The 16,833-nt window shown below is 38.2% G+C and overlaps 1 protein-coding gene across 2 annotated transcripts in view; it reads right to left on the bottom strand.

The window, feature by feature from the left end:
• The window catches only part of col2a1b (collagen, type II, alpha 1b), a 103,013-nt gene that overhangs the window by 75,368 nt on the left and 10,812 nt on the right, over positions 1–16,833 (bottom strand). For both annotated transcript variants that reach the window (XM_051673227.1, XM_051673228.1), the window contains 3 exons: positions 15,016–15,093; positions 11,315–11,359; positions 10,326–10,379 (listed from right to left, as the gene is read on the bottom strand). In XM_051673227.1, the coding sequence (XP_051529187.1) occupies positions 10,326–10,379; positions 11,315–11,359; positions 15,016–15,093 (177 nt within the window). The remainder of the gene's footprint in view (positions 1–10,325; positions 10,380–11,314; positions 11,360–15,015; positions 15,094–16,833) is intronic.

Below are 16,833 nucleotides of genomic sequence, written 5' to 3'. Positions count from 1 at the left end.
AAATCTATGAAATTTAAAAATCTAAAAAAATCTATGCAAATATTGACAATTTTATCAACTAAGTCCATAATGATAAAACTCAGATCACTATGGCTTCTTATTCCATCACTCCAAAAAAAATGTGTGTTGAACGCCCTTTTGTGCGCAGTCTATGTATGTGCGCTCTGGGTCTGTTTACCCCACGTGGGACACTTGGATATTTCCAAATATGGAATCTAACACTTTCCAGACAGCTAAGGAGGACAATCTGACACATCTATCACGTGAAGGATCATGTTTTAGTGAATCAAGAATCCGTTGCCATAGAGACGCCATTAGCAATAGCCACCACAGCTTGTTATGACACTCTTTGACTAATAATTTTGCATCATCAGCACCTTGCATCATCTTGGTCTTAGGATGGACTACACAGTGCATAAACTGCTATCATCCGTAATCCAATCGAATTGCGAGTAATGCTTCTCTGACTAGGGCTGTCAATTGGGCAAAGAAACTAAATTCAAATTTTTACCTTAAATATTTTCAAAATTAAAATTAAATTAAAATTTTAAAGTCAGCTGATTTTTAAATTGATGTTGTTTTCCTTGTTTCCTTAGTCCACAAGAGGGCACATTGAATACATAAACCATACAACACTGTGTTATACTATTGCAAAGAACATTCCTGGCTGTTAAAAAAGAGCATTCCACTTTCAACTAATGTGCATAAAATAAATAAATAAAAAGTTTTAGTCAGTCCATATCCTCAAATGTAAAGTCAAAAGTAAAATTAGGGGGGGGAAACGCTTCAATATACAGTTCACATGGTGTTACAATTGCACTGATGCCACAGTATACAACCCCAGACTCAAGCTTCATAATAACAGCGAAATACCACATTATTTTTTTATTCATTACAGTTGTATGTAGGGTAGCAATATTCCCAGATAGCAGTGGATTTCGGCTTAACTTGGTGGTGAAGCGGCTCAGACAATGAGTACAGGCCAGGGGCTGTTCAGACAGATGGAACACAACAGAATGGAAATGAATGCGAGGATCACATTTCCAAGTTGAACTCCTTTTCTGACAAAGCGTTTAAAAAACTCATTGCTTAATCTGAGAAATGCTTAAAGAGAGGAAGATGTAACAACCAAAGACCACCTAGTGTAAGGGGCTGTTCACACCGAACACTTCTGCAACCATCCATTTGTTTTTCTATGTAAAAGCGTGCTAGACGAACGTCTTTGTTTCGCTTTGTTTATTCAGCATCTTGTGAAGGAGCGCTGTTTTTTTAGATGCTGTGTCTGATTAAGAAGAACTTCAAAAAGCATCTTGAGACACCTGCTTTCTGTTAAACTGTATTTGCTGTGCTGTGTCTAGCCTTTTTAAATGCAAGAATGCGATCAATCTGAAGTCATCGTCAGTGCTTGGCACACATCCAAAATATGTGCATTTATTTTCTTGAATTCGACGAATATTCAAATTTTAATTTGACAGCCCTATCTCTGACCACAGCTTGCATCATATATATAAAAAAAGGAATGCATAGACAATAAATTACTGCCAACTAAAGCTTTTATTAGCCAAATAACAAAGGACACTGCATCTACATGCACTTCCACAGTCAATTTCGGGATGGACTATAAAGACACTTAATTACAAGGTGCCGTTTAGGCTGTAATTTAAACTTTACCTCTCGTATAGACACAGAACACTCTCACATTTACAAGAAACGTTTGCACATACACACAAAACACATGCACATTCCCATGAAACAATCACATATACACACATAATTCATGCGTATACTCACAAAATGCTTGCCCATACACACAAAACACTCACACATACACATATAACACTCATGCATTCACTTATTTTATCTCTCACATACATATAACACTCACACATTCACTGCTTTCACATCTCACAAACACATATAACACGCATCCACTACTTTTACCTCTCGCATACACATGCACATATAACACTCACATATTCACTGCTTTTACCTCACTTGCACACAGACACAAACACACAGCACCTGCCTGCAAATCTTTCTTTTGAGCATGTTCTTTTTTTAAGGAATCAGTCTAAACGATTCTCAAATTCGGCTGAACGGCTCTTGAATGAGTCCTGAGCTGTCAGTCCAGATAATTTTGTGTATACTGGAAATGAAACTGCTCTGTTAAATATGCGATGATTCTGTATTATACGGGACGGTTGGTAACCCTTAAAAACTCTGTCTACACAGGACACGAGCAATGTAGCGCATCAAAAGCAACTCCCTCCTTTTAAAATCAATGATGCTGTCTCCACTAAAAACGTTCGACGTGCCGCGCCACAATGGAGGGATGCCCTGTTCAGCTGAGCTATACAGGGTGTAAACTGAAACATTGGTATTTTAAATAGCCATGAATAGACACAAAAATCAATATGTGATATTGATCGGTGGATTTTAGTATTTGTAAATCCCTTCTTTTTTCATTATTTGATTACCTATTTTTAAAGAGTTCTTAATGGCTGTACCAAGTTGCAGTGCACCAGTAATGTGTAATGTGAAATGCCGATTCCCAGAAGTCCCCACGCCGTATTTTACGGTCCCTAGTTTAAGAGCGCTAGCAATAAGCGCAGCGCTAAGCCATAAGTCATAAGCACAAAGTCAGTGGAAATGGCTATTTTCGTGCAAGCATGCGCTAAGTCTAGGTGCAAGTGGGCTAGGCAAAATCACGCATGCAAGATGCAAATGGGTTGGATCAAGTGCAGTTTAATTCTGAGGGTTTTCTCTAGTTATTCTACCCTTTGCATCCTATTATATATTCCATTCCTACAAGCACCAGCAATATTAACAAAGACAGCACATTCATAAGAAGTCGGTAGTGTGAATGGACTATAAGCAAAGAATTAGAAGAATTGAAAATTACGTTCTTTTGTGCATTAACTGCGTCCTTGATGAATGCCAGGCATATTTCTATGACAGTGACACGCTCTTTTTATATGCATAGAAAATATGATTCTCCTCAGATTTTGGATGTTTGCGTCCGTTAAATTGTAGAGAAAGTAGGTATTAATCATTTTCATCTACTGACACACAAATCATGGCAGCACTTTAATCCTGCCTCCCACAGGAGGCCCCTTTTACTCTACCACGGCAGAAGTACTTTTACCATATTCCCCCAGGATCACCTTTAATATAGATTCAACTACTTCTCTGCTGCAGCAGTGCTCCCGCAGGAGCACCTTTTACTATTATCTTAATATTTTAATCTAATCCACTGCCACAGCAGTACTTTCACTCTGCTCTCACAGGAATGTATGCATAAGTGTAGTTCTAGCGGGAGACTCGCAGCTGTACATCATCATGCCATTATCTAGTAAGCTCCGAGCAAATCATACATCAGCCATTGCTTTAAAAGCCTGCTTTCAATCTACCTCTTTGCTCTTTCAGTGTGCCAACACAGCAACCTCCACCTCCCCACTGCCACCAGTCGAGTCCTGCGCGGGGAGAGGCTCCTCGCCACGTGCCTCCTATCTCCGGCAGGATCTGACGGTTCGAGTAGCAATCTCATAGGACCGCCAGACGGAGCTTATGCCAAAAGAGAAAATATAATCTGTGGTTCAATATCATTTCATAAAATAAATGTCATGTCAACTTCACTAAGTCTACGAGTCTTTCTGATAGAAACACCTTATATATCGGCTCAACTACACCACTGCCACAGGAGTGCTCCCGCATGAGTACCTCTTACTATCGTCTCAACTAATTCATCATGAAAATTTGTAATATGGAGTTCTAAACAAAGGTTTAAGAGCTTACCTCACTCCCCTGATGATTCTTCTGGCATCCCTCCACCATCCCTACTACTCTCCTTGATGATTAACCCTAACTAACTTCAGTTAAGTAGTCCGGAAGGGGGGGAACTTAGAGCTCGAGCTGAGCCGCATGCTCAGGCCCCTCAAGCCCCTAGGGCTGTGTAATCTGGACCAAAATATCATTTTAGAGATTTTTTGATAGATATTGTGATTGTGAGTTTAATTGCAAACAGTGTTTCTTATTTTGGCAAACATTGTTTCTTATTTACACATTTTAAATTCAAAAATGCATTTCAGTGTTCTAAAACACATTTCACATAAACACATAAAATGCCTTGCCTAAATTATAGATTCATTTGCAGAAATTCTCAATTTCTGTTCTCACACTGTTACCTAATATGTGCACTCTAATTGGTGAGATCTTGTCAAGCTAAAGATATGCACCAATCATTTGCGTTTTTATTGCAATTAATTGCGTGGCCCTCCAAAGGGCCCTGATGCATAATATCAACAAGAATACATTTATATTCAGCCTGTCAACATATTCGTTTACTACACAGCCAAAAAGTGTTGTCAGTAAGAAACTACCAACTTCCACAACTAATTACCAAAAAATAGGTAGCGAGGCGTGGTGTGAAAGTCCGAGCACGAGGCGATTGTCTGTACCGCGACAGCTATCGGGTCCTTGAATAATGTATAATGTGAAAGTAAGGGCAGCTGGTGGAGTTTCTGGTGCCCCCCTAGGGTAATATGGTGCCCTCCTAGGGAGTTGGTGCCCTACGCAGACTGTGTAATATGTGTATGGGGAGGTGCAGTATAGGTTAAAGGGATAGTTTACCAAAAAATGAAAATTCTCTCATTTACTCACCGCCATGCCATCCCAGATGTGTATGACTTTCTTTCTTCTGCTAAACACAAATGAAGATATTTAGAAGAATATCTCAGATCTGTTGGTCCTTTCAATGCAAGTGAATGGTGGCCAGATATCCGAAGGTCCAAAAAGCAGATAAAAGCAACATAAAAGTAATCCATAAGACCCCAGTGGTTAAATCCATATCGTTAAAAACAATATGATAAGTGTGGGTGAGAAACAGATCACTATTTAAGTCCTTTTTTTACTGTAAATCTCCACTTCCACTTTCACATCTGAAAGTCACATGTGGCACCTGTTTAGTTTCACTTTCACATTCCCTGTGTGCACTGGTTGGTTGTTATCCCCGGGCCTATGACTGTGAAGTCCAGCAGCTGCAAAACGCCCCCTGATCACTGCAGGCCCCTAAGCAACAGCCTAGGTTAGCCTGTGCATTAATCCGCCCCAGTGTGAGTGTGTGAGGTAAAAGCAGGTGATGTGCGAATGTTATATGTGTGTGCAAGAGGTAAAAGTAGTGAATGTGTGAGTATTATATGTGTGTGTGAGAGCTAAAAGAAGTGAATGCATGAATGTTGTATGTGTGAGCATTTTGTGTGTATGTACATGCATTCTGTGTGCATATGCGTATGTTTCATATGAATATGCATGCGTTTTGTGTATATGTGCGAATGTTTCTTGTAAATGTGAGAGGGTTCTGTCTGTATATAAGAGGTAAACTTTGAATTACAGCCTAAACAGCACCTCATACGTAGTAGTAAATGTGAAAACAGAGATTTATGGTAAAAAAAGGACTTAAATATTGTATTGTTTCCCAAACCTATCATATCACTTCTGAAGATATGGAGTAAACCACTGGAGTGTTATGGATTACTTTTATGTGGTCTTTATGTGAATTTTGGAGCTTCAAAGGTCTGATCACAATTCACTTGCAGTGTATGGACCTACAGAGCTGATATATTCTTCTAAAAATCTTAGTTTGTGTTCTGCAGAAGAAAGAAAGTCATACACATCTGGGATGGCATGAGGGTAAATGATGAGAGAATTTACATTTTTGAGTGAACTATCCCTTTAATTATCAATCTTACAGTTCAGTATACAGTATATCCTTCAGTTCCAAACATTGCTCACCAAAAATCTACTCAATTTACTCAATTAATACATGACTTGTATTACATATTACTAACTGATACTGGCATTATATTTATGCTGTATAGCTAAACAGTAACTGGCTCCCCCAGCTGAGCCTGGTTTCTTCCAAGATTTTTTTTTCTCTCCATTTACTAACATCTTATGAACAACCACATTTTCAATGAAACTGACCCAATTGCCACATTTCCACTATCGGGCCAAATGAGAGCGTTCTAGTGCATGCCAGGACCAGTTGCATTCCCACTGTCACTTCCGGGGCTTCATCGTGCCTCTTCTGGGCTTTCTCGGGGACAACAGCCAATTGGCCTGCCAATTACCCTTGGGCCAAACAAGGCCAACTGGGGATTGAGGTGGGCTCAATGGCAAAGGCGGAGTTTCGCCGAACTTGTCAGTATATGTATACAGTGCACAACGGTACAGGTTCAGGAAAAAAATTAATAAAAAATGTGTGCACAGTACAAATCTGTTAAAACGCACAATGGACAAAGCAGCGAAATTACTTTCCATGGTTCGGTGAACTTTCATAGACAGTGTGCTGGGACATCGGCCAGCTGTAAGTGGAGAGACCACTCAGGACATCCAGTTACTGCCAGTGAGTTGTTATCGCTACTTTATCTTGCTAGCTAGCTAATGTTTACATTCACTATAAACTTGATAATCTAGATAACTAGATAACATGATACCTCAGCTTGAGCTTCCCTTTTGCTTGTGAAATGGGCGAGGTGTGTGACGTTGGCACCAGGGCGGCGTATTAAGGCGGGTTTTAGGGCAATGCTGTGGGGCTAATGGCCAGATGGTGGGAACGCAGATCGATTTTGGTTTTGCAGCTCAAGGTCTGAGGCTATTGGCCCATCTGGTCAGTTGATAGCCCTGGCTCGCACTGGCCCAATAGTGGACAAGCGGCTAGTCTAAGACATTTAAGACATTACAGACACTACAGCATACTTTTCTGTAAAGCTTCTTTTAATCAGTATGTATTGTGAAAAGCACTATAAAAATAAAAATGACTTGACTTGGTGCTGTGGTTGAAGGTTCTAGGTGTTTGATGTGAAGTTCTGTGATGTTTTGGAGGTTTGTGTCAGGTGATGGTGTTGTGGTAGAAGATAAAGGTGTTTGATGTACTGTTATGTGATGTTCTGTGATGTTCTATGATGTTTTGGAGGTTTGTATCAGGTGGTGTTATGTGTGAAAGTTTGAGGTGTTTGATGTGATGTTCTGTGATTTTTGGAGGTTAGTTTCAGGTGATAGTGTTGTGGTTGAAGGTCAAGGTGTTTGATGTAATGTTCTGTGATTAAATTAAATTCAAATCTATTTATAAAGCACTTTAAAAAACCACATGGTGTACCAAAGCGCTGTACAATTACAAGAAAATAAAAATATCTTATAAAATAAATAAATAAAAGGAAATAAAAGTTAATTAAAATACATAACAACAATCACAAATGCGTATGTTCAACACCTAACGATCGTTATAAAGTAGCAAAGACTTCGCTAAACAGATACATCTTAAGACGGGTTTTAAACATGTTTACAGAGGATCTAAAAGATAGTGGTAGTCCATTCCACAACTTTGGGGCAGTGACCGAGAATGTGTGATCTCCTTTACCCTTTAAGCGTGACCGGGGAAAATCAAGGAGCGGCTGGTTATTAGATCTAAGAGATTTCTGGGAGTGGTGAAAATTAATAAGCTCAGAAATATAATCTGGTGCCAGTCCATGTAGTGCTTTAAAAACATACAGCAAGACCTTATATTGTATTCTAAAATGAATACGTAACCAGTGCAGAGATGCCAGAATAGGGGGTATATGATCCCTCTTTCTTGTATTAGTCAGCAGTCTTGCTGCAGCATTTTGCACCCTTTGTAGTTGTGATAGCGAAGACTGACTTACACCCAGATATAAATTACAATAGTCAAGACGTGATGAAATAAAGGCATGGATTACTTTCTCCAGGTCATTAAATGATAAGACAGATTTGAGTTTAGCGATATTTCTCAGTTGAAAGAAACTATTTTTCACAACTGAGTTTTGAACTGGTGTTTAGTGATGTTTTGGAGGTTTGTGCCAGGTGATGGTGTGGTAGTTGAAGGTCAAGGTATTTGACATAATGTTCTGTGATATTTTGTGATGTTTTGGATATTTGTATCAGGTGATTAGTGTAGTGAACAATGGACAAGATAGCATTCCAGGGCCCCAGTTTATGGCAGGGCTCCTTTCTAACTCACATGGTGAAGAAAAGTTGCCATATTTTGAATGGATCATGCCGGACCAACACAAACAAATGTCAAGCAGCCATCAGATAAAGCTGCTCTGACAACTTCCAAACACCTCATATAAGACAGGAAAGAAGGCCACGGATCCATCTCCAAATCTAAATCTCCAGCCTGAGTGGTGGGAAACGCTAACAGAATCATCCAAGGTTCTGAGTCTCCCATCCAGAGATAATAACAGATCGACTAAGTACCAAGTTTCACTCCATGAGACAATAGCAACGGAAAGTTCATAGTCCCCATACGAGAGAGACATCTACAGATACACGGTTAAGCTCTCGTGATCAAAGGGACTTCTGTGCCGACAAAAAGGCTTCATCTGTGTGTTCCAGATTGCAATGACCCTCCCGGTGCTCCAGGGGATCAGCATTCCTCCATGCTTCATGTTCATGGCTGTTGAAACGGAATCCAGCTCCTTTCACACTGCAACGTGGCCAAGCATAATCAGTGGAAGATGTCGCTACCACCAAGCTCATCACTCAATTAAGCGGAATGTAAATATCAACATCCAAACTTCTGCACCATGGCATTAGTGTATATTACCAGCTTATAACTACCTAATGCTCTTTAGATTGCATAACTTGTTCATCCAATGTCTAGCAAATAATCTTTGAGTTATTTGTTTAATTAGAAATTAGGCCTTCACCTAATTAGTTAACAGAGAAACAGCAGTTTATCTTTTCATAAGTTAATAGCCATTCTCTACCATAGCAACATCCAACGCAACCACTTGAATCTTTATTTTTCTCGAGCACATTATTTTTCTTCTCCATTCATTGTATTCTTTAGCATATTAGTACCATTTTGTACATGTTGAATATTCTTGATTATCATTTTGTAAATAAAATTCCTTTTTGTTGATATTACAGTAGATATCTAAAGAGATATTTTCATAAGGCCAATGTGAGTGTAAATAGTTTAACCTCAAACCCGGCCCGCAAATTAATTTTAACTTTCAACATTTTGTTTAGGTCTTTAATGTTCTCTTAAAGGATTATTAAACAATAGCCTAATATATTCCACATGGCTTATTCCACATTTAACAAAACTTGATTGTGTCCATCATGATCTACGGAGATGGTAATTAGAAAACTGGATAAAAATGTCTAGGATTTGGCTGTCTTCATATTGATGTGCTTTCTACAGTTAGGACCATCATACTGTATATTCTGTGTATTTCATACTGCGCATCAGTTTTCACGTGTTTACATATCCTTATGTGATTATTCTGGCATTACAATTCTCTCTCTCTCGCTCACTCATTCGCTCTCTAGAACAACTGCTTGTTCAGTCTCATGATTATTACTGTAAGTATTGTTAGATTTTACTGAAAATGTTGACTTTTTTGAGACAAATATACTGCATACCAGGGAAATTTAAACTAATATGATTGTAAAAATAGACCATGATGTAAATTTTACAACTCTGTCAAATGTTTGTAAAGCTGGCACTTATGTGTTAATGGCAAAAAAATCAAAAACACAATGAAAAGAACACATGTCAGGCCCTTCGTCTCTATTCATGTCAACCAAAGGAGAGATTTTAATAAAAAAGTAAACTTCAGGGAAGTTTACCTGGGCACAGTAGGAGGACTAAAACATTTTGGAGGCTATCAAACAAAATATTTTTATGTGCACTTGAGGTAAATGAGACTTAAATATAATTAGTTAAATATTCACACCCGTTTTGTTTTTGTGTTTTTTTTAGAATTTATTCTTAATTACTTTTTATTTCTTTGTTACTGTTTTATATATATATATATATATATGTGTGTGTGTGTGTGTGTGTGTGTGTGTGGGTGAACTGCTCAACTGGCCCTCGATGAAAAACACCACCTGGCTAGTAGCCCCCGGGTAATTTGAGTTTGAGACCCCTGCTCTATAAGTTAGGCAGAAACAAAAATACCCATATACATTGGTGTCTTATGTGTGTCTATAGGGTCTATAGATACAACATGTTGTTGTAGTTAAAGGTTCAAGGTGTTTGATGTGAAGTTCTGTAATGTTTTGAGGCTTATAACAGGTAGTGTTGTGGTTGAAGAGTTCGATGTGCTTTATTTTATGTTATGTGATGTTTTGGAAGTTTATATCAGGTGATGTTGTTATTGTTGACTGCTAAAGTCAGTACTGAGGTGTTTGATGTTGTATGTGATGTTCTGTAATGTTCTGTGATGTGTTTGAAGGTTTGACCCATATATTATGTAATGTCTCTGTGGTTGAATGTTTGAGGTGTTTTGAATACATACGGCTCCTCCAGGCTCTCCAGCTTCTCCAGGGTTTCCTTGAAATCCTTGTGGTCCCTGCAGCATATAGAGACATCAAACTTACATTAAAGACTGTCCAAACTAATGCCAGAGAAAATATTTATATGATCAGTGTGCACAGAGTGAGAAGTATTATTAGGCTGCTCAGTGCTTTTCAATGAAACACAGGATGAGTTTGTGTGTTTACTGTAAATATATATACATATAACTGTACTTTAAAAGAAATAAATTGCTTAATGTTTGTTTATATACCCTTGAAACAATATATGTATTGACAAGCAAATTTTATTTTATTTAAAAGGATTCAATTCTATTTTCTGGAAAACAAACAAATAAATAAAAAAAAAAACAATAAACCAGAAACATAAAAAATCAGTGTGGATCAAAAGTCCACATTGAAAATCTGGGATTCAAAATTTCATTTAAACCTGGATATAAACACAATGTTTTAGGTTTTGGGAAACTTTAAAACAAATAAACATTATGAATCATTTTCATAATGAATCATTATGAAAACGGTAGCCTACTGAGACATTCTCAAATTCATGTAATTATATTTCAGTTAAATTTTTCACACAAATTGTTATGTTAATACTATAATAATAATAATAAAAAAAGTTATTTATGTTAAATAAAAACTGTATTAAATAATAATAATAATAAAGAGCAAAATATCAGCATTGTTTTCACTAGTGGAGATATTGTAGAGGAAAGAGGTAGCTAAATTGTCAGTCAACATGAAGGTAAAACGTTTTGGAGGAAAAAGCCCTACAGCTTAACAAGAAGATGAAAGTGACAAGTGCTAACCCGTGTGTGTGTGTTTATCTTAGGGAATCAAAGTATCAAGTTACACATGCTACTTTTGTTTAACCTTTTAAAAGATAATACAAATTCACAGTAGTTTACTACTCTTTCATTACTGTACAGTATATAACACTCATCTAATGTTTTTATTACAGAAATAAACTCACAGGAGCTCCGCTTGGGCCTGGTGATCCTCGTGGGCCCATTGGACCCTGAAGAGAGAAATGAAAACATACAAACAGAAATCAATGAATCGCTGTACAGTGATATCAGAAGACAGTCCAGCACATGAGTAAAATGTGGTATCATAATGGTATGATACGAAATGTACAGGTGAAATCTACAGGGAATTTCATTTGTAGGAAGTCGTCATGTTCTTTGTGAGAATTGTTACCCGGCTTCACCCTCAGGACATCAGAGAGACTCAATGAAGCATAAACGTTTAGAGAATTCCACACACTCACTCCTTCATATGGCGCAAATCACTTTGAACTCTTTTGACTTACAAGCAATTAAAATTCTCAGACTTTTTCAGCAATAACATGAGACAGGAGCTCAACAGGAGGTGCACTTTCTGACAGAATTTAATCCACTGCAGGATCAAAAATAATCAAATTTTTTTAAACATGTAATGAATGTAGACAGCAGAGTTCTTGAAGCTTCCCAAACTTCAAGCTACTCATAATTCAAAGTTCAACTAAAGTTAGACTACTATGAAAGAATAGCCTCTTACATTGAGGATATACAAGGGGGAGGGGCAAGGGGGCAATATTTGTTCAAATTTAGAACTATAAGATTATATTATTTATTTGGCACAATAAAAAAAAAAAAAAAAGAGAGAGAGATCTCAGTTAGGGGGACAGCATTAAACTTGAGCAGATTCATTAAACTTGAGCAGATTCATAAAAAATAAATAAATAAAAAAATATTTACATAACTGGGTCAAAAACATAGTGCTGCACAGCAGCATTTATCTTAAAACAGTATTTTGCTTTAAAAAGAACATGTAAAATGCTGCCAAGGCATCTCTGCAGGGACTCAATGAAGCAATTAAAAAATAATCTTAGCTCACAACACTTCAAATGAGAGAGAGAGAGAGAGCAGACACTAAGGAGTGCGTGTTTGAAGATTCCATCAATTCAAAGCTGCGTGGGCAAATACAGACATCGATGTAGCATTTTGTCATGCCACACTGATTCTTGTTAGAAATAGTAGATTGTTATAGTCAAAGCTACTTTGTTTTGAAAACAGCTGAACTACTTTCACACAACTGAAAAATGAAATTAAGTTAGTTGCATAACTACTTATAGTTAGTGTGATGAGGAGGGGGTGGCCGGGCCGTAAGTATGGACGCCTGGCACTGAATTACCCCAATCAGCCGGGAGAGGGATAAAGAGGAGCCGGAGATGCCAGTTAGGGAGAGAGAGAGATGCATGCACCAACGAACATGTGCATTCTGCGTTGGGCTGGGAAGGCCAACAGTGTGAGCAACACACGGAGATGTGTGTGTGTCGGCGAGTGTGTGCTGAAAAACAGTTTTGTGTTGTGTCCAAGTAACGCCAAGGGAGTGCTCGATTCGGTGGCGCTGGAGCGGTGCGTCAGCCGAAAGGGACAGCTAAGGGTTCCAATGCCATCGCCCGGTGTCGCTGAGGACTGCTGTGCAGCTGGCTGAGGACTGACTGGTGATGTGATTGGGGACTGGCGTGTTTTTTCTTCTTCTCTTTTCTCTTTCTTTTCTCTCTCTCCCCTCTCTCTCTCTGTCTATCCTGTTCTCTCTTTCTCTCTCTCTCCCCTCTCCCTCCCCTCATCCTGCTCATGTTCCCAGGAGGTGGGGAAAACCATCCGGCAGTGGGACCAGAAGGGCAACATCTCCCCTCCAGAAATGGGGGGTGGGGGGGGGAGTAAGTCAGGCCGGATGGCTCCCCGGTCCGAATCGGGCAATGGGGGGTGTGTGACGAGGAGGTTGTGGCCGGGCTGTAAGGATGGACGCCTGGCGCTGAATTACCCCAATCAGCCCCAATCACAATCAGGAGAGGGATGAAGAGGAGCAGGAGATGCCAGTTAAGGAGAGAGAGAGAGAGAAAGAGAGAGATGCATGCATCCGACGAACGTGTGCATTCTGCGTTGGGCCAGGAAGGCCAACATTGTGAGTGACACACGGAGCTGTGTGTGTGCCAGCGAGGGTATGCTGAAAAGTAGTTTTATGTTGTGTCCAAGTGAAACTGTGTCTAATTAAAGTCTTCTGTGAACTGTTCACCTGGCTCCCGCTTCCTCCTTCGTAGTCTTATGAATTTGGAGCAACATGAGGGTGAGTAAATGAAATGCTTTTCATTTTAAAGCAAATTATCTGCATGGGCTACTCGATTGGACTGACCGAATTCAGACATGAATGCACAATTTCTGCCACTGCATTTTAATTAAACACAATTTTATGATTAATTTTCAAAGATAAACAATTCTTTTTGGAAGTTGCATTAAAAACCCACTGTGGCTATAACTAATAATCCTTCTGATAGCAGTGCTTTACTATTCCACATTAGACAGATTTGATTTGAATTATAAGTGTATTTGTAATGTTTATTGGCTTTTATTTGTGTACCATGTGTTACAAACACATCTTTTGAGTGGCAGCCAATGAAAACGTTGAGTAGTCACGGAGCTTAAAGCTGAAGTATGTAATTTCTGCGAAACTAGCGCCACCGAACGGAATTGCAAAAATAAGCAATGTTTTCAAAACAGCTTCCTGCTTATGCCCCTCGTCTGCGGATGTTCAAACAGTTAGATAGTCCCAGATGCCTTTGGTTGAGTAATGTTGTTGGGGCGGGCCTAAGCGGCTCTCTCAAAACAAACACAGGAATTTATTTAGCACCACAGAGACACAGTGTTTACAGTTTTCGAGAAAATTAATCTATGAATGACTTACTTATAGTTGTCTTTGCACATTCAGCCAAGATGGAATAAAGTATTTTAACACTGAAAAAGCTAAATACTTTAGCTTTAACCTAGAACCACTGGAAAATCAGCAACCTCTGAATGTGTGATCGAGCTTCATAAGATTTTTATAAGTGAATGCAGTGGAAGTGGAAAATGGAGTCCTTAAACTTTGAGAGAGTATTAAACACTGCACGTTAAATAATTGAACGCTGGAATTGTGAAAAAGGCCCTGTTTGATGCAACACTTGGACTTGTTTAAGCGGCCAGAAATGGCAACTTTTGACGAATCTATTGGTGTACATTTGTGGTGGGACTACTTTTATCTTTCCAATGGCAGAAGGGCAGTGGGTGGGTGGGAGTGGTGAAGTGTTCAGAAGCCTGTTTGATAATTTTATCATTTGCCGTTTGGTTACTAGCTTCAGCTTTAACTGGTCAATACTACTGCATGCTGGTACAAAAATTGCTGAATATACGTTAAGCTGTCAGCACGCTTCATGTGCAGTTATCACTGTATATATAACTATTTATAGAATTATGAAGATACTATATTTACAATCTATTCAAAGCCTAATTTCACTTTGTGAATTTGTCTTAGTGGTGAGACTGTACATTGTTACATGGCCAAAGAACAACTGGGTGGCATTTTTAACAACTTTTTAATTTAAGTCTAGGACACATAATCATGGAAAGAGGGGGGATTGGTTGTAGGCTAGACTTGAACCTGTATCACAGATGTAAGCACCACAGCTTCAACATGTCTAGAGCACATGCATGAACCACTGCACCACAGCTCCAACTTTATAGACTTTAGGAAAATCCAAAATGTGCCAACCTTTAACCCCATGGGAATTTCCTGATCGGCAGACCTCACATTGAGCACATTTCCTGCATGTTAATGGACATATACTGTACGCAGGTGTAAGCTCTCTCTCACCATTGGTCCTTGCATCACACCCATCTGTGCTCCACCAGCTTTATCATCAAATCCACCCGCCATCTGAGAGGCAAAGTTCTGAAACAGAGCAAAATCATTCAACATGGTCAAAACATTACAAGTTGCTGCCAAATATGATACGGTTGAGATGAGTGGTTCTCAAACTTTTCAGACCAAGTACCACATCAGATCAAAACACACCTTCCAAATACCTTCATCCTAGACCTCATCTTACAAAAGCCAGAGAAGATCTCAAGTATAGAATTTAATTTATGTATTTAACTGATGAATTTCAGTTGTAAGCACAATGGTTCGTGAAACAACTGTATTGCGACAATTTACATAACTTAATTTTTAAATGAACAACTTACACATATTTTTTTAATAATTTGAAAAAAAAAAATAATAATAATCTTTTTTAATTTCTACCTGGTAATGTGCCGTGTTCCACAGTTTGAGAACCACTACTCTAGAAAATGACTAGTTCTTGTCTGTTGTTGATTGCGCTTACGTGAACAAGACTATTTCTATATTATTCAGAGTATTCTGATTATGTATGCATCATGCTGACGAGTTAACCCCATTGCTATAACCCAATAAAGCCAATATTCCAGTTTCTATAAATCTGAATAAGACAGCTGGCATGTGCTTGTATTAATCAGAATTTTGTGTCATGTAAACACCTTATTCTGAAGATCCATTGGTCATTTATATCAGCGTATGTCCATATCAAAGCAATTCTGGGTGCTAAGCGATACAGACAGTTGTAAAAGAATAAAGCAATAAAAGAAACCCATTTTTGGAATGAGGATGAGACAGATTCTTTCTTCACAAAAATTAAATGAAAGGAACATTAATTTCTTACAATGTGCTGTTGAGTTGATTAAATGCAGTGTAATAAATGGCAAGAGTAAAAATCTCCAGAAGAGAACAGCAGGAAAAGAGAGTGCCAGTTTATTAATGTATATTATTTTCTGAAAATACTGAATAGGAATATTTAAATAGCTGATAAACATGTCAATGTGTTTTTTTCAATTGAATAAATAAATAAGTAAAACATTACCACAATTAACTAACCATGGAAAATGTCAATTACAGCATTTAGATCTACTCCCACTGCATCAAAATTTTCTATTCATAATGTGTTTTGTCTGTTGCTTGTTTTCTGTGTATAATTTATCCAAATATGTATAACAGAGAAAAAGTGTGAACTTAAGGCACCATAATTGGTTTACTGACTTCAGGAATTCAGGAATACAGTTCTCAGCTTGTTTTTGGACACATAGCACCAACATAAAGAATATGACATGCAGATGCCTAACAAAAAAAAATCTACATTTTCAATATAGATTCTATTCATCAAAATGAATCCAGATTAAAATATCAGGGGAAAAAATAGACAATTATGATATTCATTCATAATCCTGCAGCTCTTGAATAAAGGCTAAACCAGAATTTGGACCTTAATCGGAAAATTATGCACATGTAAACATGTTCTTTGACTTTAGCTTTCACCAATGTTAAATTCAATCTTGTCTGTTTTTGTGAGCAGCAGAGAAACTGTAGATTTTTGATTTGCATGTTCTACACACTGTGAAGTTTGTGTATTCTCCATTGCTTTCCAGCCCTTTCCTTTAGCATTCTGTTTCATTGGGTCTCATTCACTAATAACTCCACTGCATGATTTACTCTCAGGAGCAACATTACATACCATGGTAACAGTTCATGATGTAAGTCATTACTAGCACATCAGTAAGATTTATTCAGTAACCGCTCTGACTAATAAGTGGTAAGTGCAAGTGTAAGCATAAGTGATTC

Source organism: Myxocyprinus asiaticus, chromosome 35 (assembly GCF_019703515.2).
Source record: "Myxocyprinus asiaticus isolate MX2 ecotype Aquarium Trade chromosome 35, UBuf_Myxa_2, whole genome shotgun sequence".
In the NCBI taxonomy this organism is placed as follows: domain Eukaryota; kingdom Metazoa; phylum Chordata; class Actinopteri; order Cypriniformes; family Catostomidae; genus Myxocyprinus; species Myxocyprinus asiaticus.
This window is presented reverse-complemented; position numbering and strand designations above follow the sequence as displayed.